Source organism: Dermacentor andersoni, chromosome 3 (assembly GCF_023375885.2).
Source record: "Dermacentor andersoni chromosome 3, qqDerAnde1_hic_scaffold, whole genome shotgun sequence".
In the NCBI taxonomy this organism is placed as follows: domain Eukaryota; kingdom Metazoa; phylum Arthropoda; class Arachnida; order Ixodida; family Ixodidae; genus Dermacentor; species Dermacentor andersoni.
Window position 1 is genome coordinate 67,865,265 of NC_092816.1, and position 14,040 is coordinate 67,879,304.

The window sequence follows — 14,040 nt, forward strand, 5'->3', positions numbered from 1 at the left end:
ATATGTTAGCAAACTGGAACACAAGTCTAGTTAACCTTGCTTCCCTTTATTCTCTCCCTTTAATATACCAAAAGCTGCAGAGAGGCAAGCAAGGTGTGCAAGACAGAGGGCAGGCAAGTGTGTCGGCCGTAGTATTATACTGACGTCGCTGAGCCTGTCGCCGGAGGCGCTCCTGGTCTGCGGCTGCTGCGTCCGGGAGTTGATGGAGGCGGGTGGCGGTTCTGGCCCCCCGGCCCCGGGGGGCCGCGAGTTCTCGTCGCTCGCCACGCGAGACGAACCTTTCCGGACCTGCAGGGAGAGGGACGAAGAAGAAGAAAGGCTCGGCTTCAGAACGTTACTCACTGCTGCGGCGGCTAAGCACACTGGCGAAGTCAGAACGGATAGGTTAACTGGCAGAGTCAGTAAAACGTATTATGCACTGTCGGGAAAATTGGCGGATGAGCTACTGCACAATATATACATACGTATATATCCGAGAAATACGACTATATTTCTGCGTTATTAATAAATTTCAGTGAGCGAGTGGATCGACGGATTTCGGCGTACACGAAGGGTACACCTGCGAATGGACGTTGCTTGAGAACAAAGCCACCAGTTGGCCCAAGGCATTCTCTTGCACTGCGACACACACTGCGCTTCTCGGCACGTCCAATCCCGTCTATAGGCCAGCAATGGCAAAAACACCCAAAGACTGACTCTTTATAAATCTCCCTCCATTCCACGATGCCTCGGTATGGGTTGCTTGGATGTGGCGCCGCCACCGAAGCACCCCATTTACGGTCTACAGCGCATCGCCATCTCACCTCACGGAGGAGGCACCGCGAAGCTGCGACTGCAGCAGAAGCCACGTACGGTTCGCGACCGGCGCACACTCCCTTGCCTTGCCGGCAATGAGGCGCGCGACAGCGCCCGCAAAGCCGACGGTTGCGCACACACGGAAGGAAAGATAACGCACACAGAGAGGGCTCGGCCGCCATCTCCGCACCCACGCGCACGTAGGGGGGGGGGGGGGGGGGGGGGGGGGGGGCGCGTGCACGCACACAACACACAAACAGAGCGATGGATCGCGCGTGTCCCGAAGTGCGGCCAGGCCAAGGCAGAGGGCCTACTACACCTATACACACACACACACACACACTACACACACACACACACACACACACACACACACACACACACACACACACACACACACACACCGTGGCTGCCACTCCGTGCGCGTACGCGACCCGAGGCAAACACGGCGGCGCGCGGGCGACCCTTTCGGACGAGAGAGAAAGAGAGAGAGAGAGAAGCGCGGCCACTACCACACGCTGCCTCCATTTGTTTTCTCTGCTGTCCGCCCTTTTGTACCTTTAGCTTCCTTCCCGCACGCAATGCATATACGCGCTACGTATAGTACACGTCGCCGCGCGATGAGTGTGTTTGCTCGGATGGGTCACGCGCGTGCGGTCGCTCACTCGCTAGTGCCTGTACTCGCCGCACGAGTGTTATATAGCTTTCCACCCTTCTGCTGCTGCCTGGTGTTAGTCGTATCGTAGACGCTCGCTTCTCTTGCCCTTTTATTACTATTTTTTTTTCGCCGCTCTCAGTCCACCCGCGCTCGCAAGCACACGGTATGGCAAGCACGCTCGAGAAAACGTATGGAAGCATATAATCGGAAGCAGTGTCTGTGCTAGCAGATCACGACGAAACGCCAACCCATACGTGCATGCGCTGGGTCACGTGCTCGTACTGCTCGCCGAGTTCTATATACAAACGGCACCTGCCACACAACGATAAACAGAAAGTGCGGATGAAAGAGAGTCAAGTTTATCACCTGGACGAGGCTTTGGTCTTCAAGGCCGCTGCGCTTTGGTGTGAGAACGTGCGCAGCGCACTAGAGGTAGGAAACCTCTGGCGCTATAACGAGTTAAACGTGTGACCACAAACTTTTCCTGCTAACGGATACACTGTGGTCAGATGTGGCGCTTGGTGAGTGAAGAGTAGAAGTCTATGGATCTTTCTGCGAATTGGCACATGGCTTCGTTCAGAAAATACACTAGGGGTTCTGTCGGTGTTCTTTACCGCTCAGCTGTGCTGCGTGTTAGCCGTGCAACGTTCCTACGAAGAAGTTTGATGGCTGATCCTTTCTTTTGTTGGTTTTAATCACCTTCCAGTTCATCACGAAGCCCCGGCACGTATGAGTATGCGTTCTTCAATGTATATGTGACATCCCAGCAGCAAAAGTTAAACTGTGCGCTCATTTCTGGCAGGACGGCACCGCACTCTTTACCCGCTGCAAATTTCTGCATTCGGCCAAGTGCCCTTGGCCGAAAGTTGGCATTAAGCGGCTGACCGAAAGCGGAACCGAGGTGTACCTCGGTTCCGCTTGCGACCTATTGGGAGCGCCGGAAAGCCAAACCGCGCCGCCACAGCACTCCGATAAGCCACTCCAACGCATTCGACACGCGCTCTGCTAGAACAAAGTGATCGGTCGCGCGCCTACACTACATACGTTCGCACTCGGCGGAGTTCGCCGTTTACTCCAGAAAGAACAACGTACACGCAACGCACACTTAGTGGCCACCCAGAGAGAGTACAGCATGCACTGTACTGAGCATACAATCTACAAGCAGCATAGAGACAAAGAGAGAAATAACGCTACGACGACAAAATAAACAAAACCAGAGGCTACACGAGGCCACGTCGCAACGAGATCGGAAGAGAATAAACAAAGCGGCCGCAGCGTCGAGCGGCCGGGAGCTCTAGCGTGCGAGCCGGAATTAGTATTCCACGAGAGCCGCCGCTTCGCTCTCCGAGCGCACGGAAGGCGTGCCCGCCCTGCCAAATAGCGCCGTGCCGCCTCCACCCCGCAAGCTTCCACCACTGCAGCCGCCCTCCCCCCACCTCCCAGGAGACCGCTCGTTCCCCCGGAGCAATAACGGCAGCGGCACAAGTGCCCCGGCGAACAAGCACCGGCAGCGGAACAAGCACAGCAGTTATAACACGGAGGAGGCACGAACGGACGCGGGAGGACCACCAAAGCAAAAAAAAAGAGGCATTCGCGCAAGCCCGGAACGCAGAGCAACGCCGCCGCCGCCACCCACCCACCCAGCCCGCCGTCGGGTGTCGTCGCCCGTTGGTATGGAGGGGCGAGCGCACGCCGACAGCATCTCGTTGCTTCGCTGCCGCCGTTCGGCCTGCGAGCGCACGATTTCGGATTCTAAACCCGTACTCTCTTTCCGTTAGACTCCGTTTCTCTCCTTACGCCCTCTATTACCGGGTTTTACTTTTATTGTATTTCGTTTTGTTTTCCTCTTCATCGCGGGTTCGGTTCCTTCCGTCGGACCAGGGCTATGAACGAGAAACAAACAGCACTCCAGGGAGATCTCGCTTCGCTCGACCTCTGTCGCTCCCTTCTGCTCCATCTTCAAATGGAAACGCTTCTTTTTTTTTCTTCCTAATTTTCCGCTGTCGAGCAAAGAAAATAAAATCTCCTCAATACAGAAAGCAACCGCTTAGAAAAAGCCGGCAGAAAAGTTTACGAATCACGCGACGATAGCTCCGAGTACCGCTACCAGCTACAACAAGGGTGAAAAGAAGAAATAAAAGAGCGCGGTTATGAATCCGCGCTGCCTTTCACTAAAAGCACAGAGACGAGAGCAGCGTAACACGGAGGGGCGGGGAAGCTATAAACACTCTTCATTCCGAACAAGCAGCGGGGGGAAAGCGAGAAGCGAACAGGAAAGGTACACGGAGGGGGAGGCTGGGAGCTAAAAAGATATAAGAGCGACATCGCGCGCCGTGTAGTTTCATGCGGCTCACGTTAACCGGTGTTACCCCCCCTTCTTCACCTCCCTTCCCTCCTTCGCACACTTCACGATCCGTCTCCGCTGAGGCCGGAAGGGAACTGTTATGTATGAGGTGCCCGCGCGCTGGCGCGCGCGCGCGAGCGAATGCCTGTGCGGTACAGGAAGCCGCCGTGCTCGGAATTCTTCCGCGCGGTGGAGTGAGCGCGCGCGAACCCTGGATTTAATTCTTTTTTTTCTCTCTCTTTCTTTGCTATTACGCTCTCGAGGCTTCAACCCCGAGCGCGGTCCCGCTTCGCAGTTTCGTGATTTCGAGTCGCAGCAACAAACTTGGAGGGAGAATAAACGAGACGACGACGGCGGCGGAGGACAGAAGAGAGAGAGACGTGGGATGTTCGCGAAGAGCACAGCTCTACCAGGACGCGAGGTTAACTCTTGAGCAGAGAAACCGCAGGCCGTCAAGAGAGAGAGAGAGTGGGGGAGGGGAAGGCAGCGGCAACAGCAGCAAAGGGAGTTAAACATACGCACACAAAACCACGGGTCAGGCAGAGCTTGCTCGGCTATATTGAGAACTCGAGGAGTGTTTGCGCCTGCTGAGAGTGTTCACACAGGGTGAAGGGAACCGCCAAGCGAGAGAAGTTAAAAAGGGGTTGAGAGAGAGTGCGAGAGAGAGGGAGAGAGGGGGGTCCAAACCCGCGGAACTCGACGCCTGGGCGGCGTTCAAGCAAAATAAACGAGCTCACAGACGGGTGCCAGCCGCGCCTTGCTTCGCCAATGTTTCTCCTGCGAGCTAAGTTGCGCAAAGGCAGAGGAGCGCGCCGCCCTCCGCGTCGTCTCCTTCCCGAGGGAGCACTCGCTGCTGCCGCAGAGCTGATTCGTTTAGCGCGGCCCGCGCGCCGACAACGGCGGTGACATTCGAACTTTCTCCGCTCTAACTAATAATGCCCACAGGTCCGTCTATTCCGAGCGTGTGCTTCCACTCTGCGTGCGCTGTCTGGCCGTTGCCTCGGCCCGCTTACTCTTCGTTCCTCCGCGTGGCTAACCAGGAGCATTTTTGCCTTTGTTTTCTTTCTTTGTCCGCGACTCGTTCAGTTATAGATAGATCGCTCCTCTCGACCTTCGGAAGGCAAGTTGAAGTTCATACGCCTGAGAAACGGCGCTCCTAATGTCGCTGCACGAGGTGTAATGAATGCAGCCCGAGAACTGTGTTTCGAGGGACGTTAGGATTGCTCGCGGGCATCCAGGATAAGAAAGTGAATAGTTAAAGTCAGTCCACCGCTCGACTTATGATTCACCGCAAGTAAACCGCGAGTAAACCTACTAGAAATTTACGAGAACAGATGAGGCTATTATTGAGTAAGAAACTCGCAAATTACACACGCGCGCACACACACGCAAACAGGAAGAAAAGAAAGAGAGAGAAGAGGAAGCCTTTTTCATTGTAGCAGACTTGCGCTACCGCAACCACAGGCTATGGACATGGCGGTTCTCACGAAGCTCGAGAAACCACTATACTCGTATACTACCTCTCCGCCTTTCCTTAATAAATTTTCCTGTCTCTCCCGAAGCAACCTCACTCTAACACCGCTCCTTTAGTTAATCTACCTCGGCCACTCGACCATGATTACCCGTCTTCAGTTTTCTAGCCTATATAGCTACAGTATGCACACTGCAGATGAGCGAGCAGAGAGATAAACACTGGAAAGAAAGGACAGCACGGCGGCAGTTGATTTGTTCAGCAAAAGCGACAAGCCTGCATCTGCATAGAGAAGCGAGGCAAAGCAAAGGAATTAACGAAGTACGCCGAGACGAAAAGCGCGGCGAATGCTGAAGATGCACAGCAACTGCGAGAAGCAGGCGCACGCTGCTTGTTTCACGCAAGAGAGAAAAAAAAAAAGTATGGCGCCAAACCCAGAGTAATGAAAAGGGGCAAAGAAAAGGTAGACAAATGACCGCCACTTTCCCCCACCTTATGCTCACGCACGCACGCCAACTAGCACAGTCTATAGCTCTTCTAGCGCAGACACTCGGAATGCCGGGAGAGCCGAGTTCCAAGATGAGGCACGCAGCGTATAAAACGGTAGAAGTGGGCGGGGGGGGGGGGGGGGTGGCAGGAGTAAGTGGTAGACAGAAGCGTTGAGAGAAGAACCTAGGGAAGGCTGAGATGCGGTATCCGCGAATTAAAATTCCGCGGATATCCAGAGGAAACTCTGGCGCGAGGAATGCCACCCGAACTATGCACCGCGGAAAGGGTGCAAAAGAGAGAACTGAAAGAGAGCGCCACCTCGGGGAGAGAGAGCAAGGTGCGCGGGCTTCGAGAGGCAGAGATCTGGAAGCCAGCTCTGGTTGCCGAGAAGCCGCAGAAAAGGAGGAGGAGGACCAGTAAGAGGGGCGAGAAAGGCCGCGAAACGAGCGGGATTTTGGCAAGAAGCCGGCCAAGAACACGCACGTAAATTCCAACGTTATTGCTCCCCGGAGGGAGAAAGAGAGAGATAAGGCGAGGAACCAAGGCAACTGCGTGCCGAAGAAGAAATAAAGTGAACACGAGGCAAGACTGTGTAGAGAAAGTAAGAGGGGGCAAACACTGTCGGGGCGAAGACGCCGCCGCCGGGGAGCAGCTGTAAAAATAGAGCACCACTGTAATAACAAGAGCGAAGAACGAGCGCGACTTGTCCGCGTCTTGCAAAGTCCCCCCCCCTCCACCCTACTCCAGTCGTTCTATCTATTCATCGCCCCGGCAGAATGTACCCGGAGGAGAGCGTGCGAGCTCGAAAGAGGCGCAAGAAAATAACGGAACGCTAGGCTCGCGAGTAACGCGCTGCCGGCGTGTAAATAGCCTTTCCAACATTTCCACGCCCAGCTATAAGAAACAAAAAGGGCCAGTGTAGTGAAACCAATGCTCGAGGGAGGCAGAGAATGACGAGGAAGAATATATATAAAGCCAACGGCAGGGCTCCGAAGTGGCGAGTAAGAGCACCGCCGCGCGTGAGGGCACGAATGCCGCAGGGAATAACGGGACGGGAGAGGAGCCCGGGGCGAAATAGCCGAGGTGCTGACGTATTTATTAGAAGCGAGGGAACAACGCAACGGGCAGATGCGGGAGTCCCGGCAGCGCGTCTATGTATATGTGTACCTCTCTTTCTTTCTTTTTCGAGGCCGAGCGTTTCATCGACTCGTCCGCTTGCCGCATCTCCGCCGGGTCACAACCACCGCCATCACCTCACTCATCGTGTTTCCCACCCCTTTGTCCGGCCCACTTCCGCACAACCACCCGAGAGGATTCCTCATCCTGAGGCGAGCCTATGCAAAAACCAGTGTTGATAACACACACCGCAGGCTAGAACAAGAAGGAGCAGTGAACATAATCAAGCGGGCGGACGATATGCGGAAAGCAAACCGCTGATTGACTGCTTTATGTCTCTATCTCGTCTTGTTTTTCGCCGTGCTTTGATTACAATAAATGTTTCGCCCCCCTCCCTCTCAATCTTAACAGCAATAGCCCAACAGCAAGATCTACAGCTTTCCAAGGCATAAACGCGATTTCGGCCTAAATAAGACTATGACACTGAAACGCTTTCGTGTCTTTCCACCATGGGAGTACGGAGTCAAGGCCAGTGGCGGTCAACATAACCAAGAAAAGTCTGCCTTAGGTGGTGAGCGGAGAAAAGAAAGGGTGGCATGGGTGAAAAAAAAGAAAAAGAAACGAATAGAGAAAGTGAGCAAACGTGAAATAATCACTGGCGCTCTTGTTCCTCTCCCGGGCTCCGTGTCGGCGACAAGCCGCGAAAAAAGTAGCACGGATACACTCTAGCAAGAGATGGGTGGGGCGGCGAGGGCAGGCTGCGCGGGGAACGCGGCCGGGCGAGATCTCGGGCGATAAATCACGCCCTCCTCACTGGAACGAGAGCAGACGGCGGCCGCAGCAGCAGCAGCAGCAGCAGCAGACGACGACCACGCGTTGCCGAAGGCCACCGTTGTTGTGAGATGCCAGCAGGCGCACCCTTGGGTTCTCTTTCAGCGCACGGCCGTGCCCTCCCAAACCTTGCTCTTTCCTTCTCGATCAAGTAGCGGGAGAGGAGGACGAAGAAACGGAGTGCAAGCTAAGCTAAAGAAAGCAAACGAGCGGGTGACCAGGTCAAGCAAAAAAGAGGGCGTCTTCTAGATGAATTGCAGTAAGACGTGTGTGTGTGTGGGAGGGGGGGTGAGGTGAGCTAAGCTTGACGGCCTGTCTCTACTGAGTGCGAACGGTGCCGCGCATTGCCATGAGGCACCGTTCTACATGCATACATTAGACGTCAAAAGAAAAAAAAAAACCTCTTCAGAACGGTCAAAATAAACAATCTCTTCGCGCGAACACTACCGCGAAGGCAAGATGGCGCAACTGCGGTCTCGCGAGCTCCGCGACGTGTTCATCCCACTGTTTTGTCATGTCGCAATGAAAACTTCATCTGGCCTCGATACAAGTTCTTCGTTTTCAGCTATGGATGCAATGTTGTGAAGCTCAGGTTCATTGCAAGTTTGTTTCTTTTGAGACGCACCTGGAATCTACAGCACAACATGCATCAAAAGCAATAAGTAAAACGTAAAAAAAAATGGGCAAAGGATGGGGGCTGAAGCGTTCAGTCTACAGCTTGAAATAGGCACTGCCACGTATAACGTAAAGCTCCCGCAAGACAACTGGCCATTACTGCCAACAATTCGTGGCCGAACGCGTAAACAGGAGGGCGCTTCGCGATAAATAAACTCCACCAGGCCACCCAGCGTGGGGAAACGGCGCATAGCATTCAGCCTACGCCGAACCGCAAAAAAGCTCTGCGCGTGCGTGCAACAGAAAAAACAAAAAAGAACGACGTGAACCACCGGAAAACAGCGTCACGGTTAAATTTAGTTTTCAATGCACGCTCGGGGTAGGAACAGGGAGCGAGCGAGCGTGAGAGAGGGAGACGGCCACGGTTCCAAGACGCGCGTTAAGCGGTAACCCTTTTTGATTCCCTCTCCCGCACCTGGTCCTCGCACACACCTCGACGCTGGCGCTCATGATGCCAAGTTCAGCGGGCAACTCGCGCTGAACACGAAACAGCAGGACTGACGAAAGCAAGATGTCGATGCCGCCACGGCCGCGCTTTCGTCAACGGAAACCGATCGAGAGGCCTTTTCACGGTAACGCCTCGCTTCTTGGAAATAAAGATCCAATGAAAGTCACGAACTTCTTTTGTTCTCTCTTCCTAGTCCCTCAAAAGCAACTGCACCTTCTCCTGAGGGAGATGCCATTTAAATGTCACATTTCTGCGTTAGGTAATCACCCCAACATAACATTTTACCTGTTGTGTTCACTCTTTTGCCACCCGTTTATAAACATATGCAGGAAATAGGCTTTCTTTTTCTTCTACTTTAATGGTACTTACATGTGAGGGTTGGCTTCATGATATTCTTCATATATTTAATGAAGAAAGTACTAATAGCTTCGCCATCTAACGCGCACTGTGCTCGAACCCACAGCGCCGGCTGTCCCCCCCCCCCCCCCCCCCCCCCCCCCGCCCCGCATCACATACCTGAAGTAAGCGTATACTTGTAATCTAGACCCGAGATAACAAGCGGAACCGATGGGCTGGATTTTCTTTCAACCGTATAAAGCAAACAGACATTGGAGTGTTGTCAACGAGCGGCGCACGGGGCGGACCAAAGATACAGAAAAATAATTCTGAAATCCCTGACGGTCAGACTTCTGTCATCGGGTGCCGCGAGGCCCGCAAGTAAAAAAAAAAAATAATAATAAAGTAAAAGGTGCGAAGTATACCTGTCAGAAGGAACCATGTTAGCGTTAATCATCAACGTCCACTAAAGTACAACGCTGTGTGTCCCACACCTTCTGTAAACTTATACGTGATATCGGCGGCGGAAGAGCGCGAGATCCTCCTCCTGGCCTCGCGAGATAAACACTCCTATTTCGTTCGTCCCTTCTCACCATCGCCAACAAATGCGTGCTTCATCGCGACTCGCACCATCTAGGAGAAACGTCAGCAGTGAAAATGCGCGAGAGACACGGGCCTTAAGTCGGCTACGTGACACGTGCGTGCACCCCCTACGCAGACGCCAAGCAACTGACGTCTGAGTCACGCTATTCTCCAAGTGGTCATACATACAAGAACATCTCGCTTACGTGTCTCCGATGCTATCTTTAGAAGCCGTTAAAAGGTCTCTCCGTGACGGATACGAAAACGCGCCCCGAAAGAAAACCACAAAGCGAAACGAAATACGCGGAAGACAGGAGCGCTCAAATAAATCTACTCGATGACTGAGCAGTAAGGCACTCCCTCCCTCCCCCCCCCCCCCCTTCTTTCTTTTTTTCTTTATTTGGACACCTGCTGAACCCACAGCTGCCAAGTCGGCGAGCATATAATAAGGTCGAGCGAATATCAGCGGCGGCGGCGGGCTACTGACACCTCTCACACGACCACAAACAGCTGCCGCACGCGGACAAGAGGTCATTCCCTAGTAAAATGGCGCCTCCCCTCTGCTGCGGGGCCTCGTAACAAAAGAATTGCGGCATTTAGGCGTGCAACGGGCACATAGAGATAGCGTAGGGCGTGGAGGGGACAAATATACGAGCGACGAAGCGACTGGCTGTGTGTCGAAATCTTGCGTGGGCAGCCAGCGCATATCGGAGAGGAGAGGGAGGAAGAAGGGGGGGGGGGGGATTGAAGACAAAGAAAGAAGAAAGCAAGCACGGAAGACTGCCACTGCGGAGGAAGCCTTGTGCCAACGGACGTCTCCGCCGGAGCATGACGAAGCGCGAAGCGTTTGCACGTGCCAGCTGCAGTAGAGAGATGCAAAAAGAAACGACGGGATAAAAAAAGAGGGGGAGGGGGCGTCACACGTCAATGCGTACGTCCCGCTAGCTTGAGTAAATATGGCTATGTTCGCTAAGGTTTGTAGGCACCTGCTGCGCCAGAGACTTTTAGCCGTAGCTACACCGAGCCGGATAGTCTCCCCCCACAAGGACCGGACCATGAAAAAGGCTTTCACTAAAGACTTTCACTAAAGGCATTTGGGACAATGCCTTTTGGTTTTTAGAAGCGTCTGGGACAAATGAAAGTAATGACTACGGAACAAATAGAACTACAGTTCTCCCCAGAGCTTCGGAAAGTCAGCTGTCCGGCAGAAGCAGCTCAGGTAAATTAGCCCTAACGAACAGGGAACACCCTGCTCACCTTTTCTCAGCGCTAATTCCCACGATAAATTATATGCAAGGCCAACTAGTCAAGCAGTTAGTCCTTGACAAGTACAATTAACGGCTCCAGTCAAAGGTGCGGTGCGCTGTAGAAAATAGGCGACTGTATGAATAACGACTCGACAATGCTTACCTAAACAACGTAAACGACATAGGCACGCGTACTAACCGAATTCTCACTGAAAAACCGCGCAAACGGCGAAATTCGGACGGAAGAATGAACCGTTCACTGGCAACTCTCTACTTTAAAACCAAGCCATTGACATCGCGAGTCACAGCAGGCGGATCTTGCTGCACTGTTTTCAGCTACTGAACTAACACCGCGTCCTTTACACGCGCCGCCTCCCCGCCGTGCACACAACAACCGAGCGAGAGAGCTGCCGCAAAGTCGAAGACGCCCACGGAGCGAGTGCGGGAAGGAGTGTACGCACCGACAGAACGAGTAGCACGCCAGGGTGCGTCAACTTGTCAGTCAGCGGGCAACCACACTCCGCGGGAGTGCGCCGGTCGGAAGAGGCAAAAGAGGCCGCGGCAGTCGCTTTCCGCAAGGACGAACACGGAGCCAATTTCAAGGATCCCGTCCCTCTGCAATAAGCCTCCCCCCCTCCCCCCGGTACTAGCAGCAGTGCGGCGCGGGAGCAGATGGCTGGCCAACGAGGAGTGCCGCACACACTTGTTCGAGAATGCCTGCGGAGGGAGGAACCACCCTGGAGCGCGCGTCCCTCCCCCCCCACCTCCGCAGTGCTTTGTTCGATAGCCCGTAACGGCTCAATTCCAGGCGCCTCAAGGGAGACCCAGCAACCGGGTACGATTGCGGCGGACTCGTCCTTGCTGTTTCTACCGTAAAGGCTTCGGCGGAGAGTAAATTTCAGCTCAGAGGCACAGCCGTAAATTGCACTTACAAATTGTTTCTTTAAATGGGGCGTGCGAAAAAGCCTTGAAGCAGAGTAGGATGCTAACGGCAGAAGAAGCTGTAATGCGACACACAGAAGCGAGACGAACAAAAGAGAAATCCGCCCACCAGTTGGCGTACCGCCGACACGCTTCACGGGACTCACATCACAGCTCGGGATGTTGCAAGCTTCGCTTCTCAGATTATGCAGCGGTTCGGGGAAAAGTACACCAGCGCGGAATCCAAGCGAATTTCGAGAAACACGAAGAAGCATGAGTGACCAGAGAAAAACAACTCGAGAAAAACATGCAAGATCGATGGCGAGGCGAACTAATACAACTAGACGAGAAATGCCACACCCATAGCCAAACAACCTCCGGAACAGGCTGCTATACGAATGTTATTAAAATTGGAGCTGCTACTGCTACTTTCACACCACGGGTGACGAGGGATACGCGTATGTGCTTACGTCCGGTCGTCCTCTACCTTGTCCAAAGTCTCCGAAACGGCGCTAATCTCGTAATAAGAAGGGGGGGGGGGGGGGGGGGGTTATGGCCACTTTAACTTTGTGCCCATCTGCCTCTGTCCATGATATACGCCCATTTCTCGGACACTGATGCGTCGGAAATGCAAGTGGCGGAAGGAAAAAGAACGCAGTTACATCGCCTCGTTCACAATCGCTTCGTGAAGAGAAAACAGGCATTTCTACTTATACCCCACATTCTTGCTGCAGAGTGCGCTAAGTGAAAGACTCCACTAGCGAACCAAAGCCACGCAACAGCGACATTTAGTGCGCATGCCCAAGAAGCAGACAGATGATCGTGGATGATGAGAAAAACGAAAGTGATAGGCCCAAGGTCCCGAAAGGCTCGCTCCCACACAAAGCTTACGCGAGGCGTGTTCAACCGGCGTCGCTGTGCGTCGAGGTAGTCCATTCAGACTGCCTCGACAAACAGTCATGCAAGATCTATCGGGGATACTCAGCGAACGCACGTAATCGCTTCCTCCGCAGCTAAGAAACCGAATTCCCGCGATGTCCGCGAAAGCAAACGACCTCTCTCTCTCTCTTTCTACGGCTGCTGCAAGACTCTCCCGACTCTCTCTCACTCTCTCTCTCTACATATTTCCTTTCCATGCACGCGCGACCTTTCTAGGTCGGCGAGAGAACAAGAGGAAAAAAAATGCACAAACGCCGCCGCATATCTATCAGGCGCGATCTGCTAATGCGCTTGCCGCGCGGTTTCACTGAACGCCTCTGCCGTGCGCAGCAGGATGCTTGCCGAGCGGGATGCCCTCCAGAAATAACCTCGACGATGACGAGCGCGCGGGCGAACGAGAACGCGATGAAAAGAAAACACATCATAACCAAGAAACACGCTTGGACAGAGACGGAGAGATCTGTCGGCAAGAAACCGGTCACCCGTGCCCCGCACGACAATCGAGGCACAGGCGTGAAAAGCGTCGCCGCCAGGCATCGCCGGGGCGGAACAGAGACGCGTGCCGCTCCACTGGAGCGGTTCTGTCGGCACCGGCGAAGGTACTATAAATGCTGCGGCAGCAGGTGCAGCGCCACGAGGAAGAACCCGACAGCTTCCCTTTCGTCTTCAACTTTTCATTAGCGAGGTTCAGCTTGTCCGGTATTCCGGTAAAACTTGAGCGGCCTGCATGGTGCAGCCACCTAGTGGCGCAGTGCTCAAACAGACAGAAACAGCTAATATTGCAGTAGCCAAGTGTATTCTACTTTGTTGCGGGTGTAAATTTTTGGCAGCAACACGATTACGCCAGTGCCAGAATGTTACACCGGCAGCGAAGAAGAATACGCTCGGTTAATGCAATATTAGCTGTGTCTGTCTGTCTGAGCACTGCGCCACCAGGTGGCTGCACCATGCAGACCACTCAAGCTTTCGCTGCCGCCCCAACGCCCTGTCCCGTCCGCCTGCGTTTCACCAGAATACCGGACAAGCTAAACCTCTCTATTAACTAAGGCTGCAACCTGCTAACACTATCTTTCGGCACAGCGTTATAAGCGGGGGGTCAGAGCGAACTTCCGTTGCGAACTTCGCACGGTAGAAACAGACGCGGCGGCACGACGCCGATTGTTCGCATGCTTGGATACATATGGCGCG

The 14,040-nt window shown here is 53.9% G+C and overlaps 1 protein-coding gene across 4 annotated transcripts in view; it reads right to left on the reverse strand.

The window, feature by feature from the left end:
- The window catches only part of tay (tay bridge), a 412,490-nt gene that overhangs the window by 197,569 nt on the left and 200,881 nt on the right, over positions 1-14,040 (reverse strand). For all 4 annotated transcript variants that reach the window (XM_050193859.3, XM_050193868.3, XM_050193845.3 and 1 more), the window contains one exon: positions 145-288. In XM_050193859.3, the coding sequence (XP_050049816.2) occupies positions 145-288 (144 nt within the window). The remainder of the gene's footprint in view (positions 1-144; positions 289-14,040) is intronic.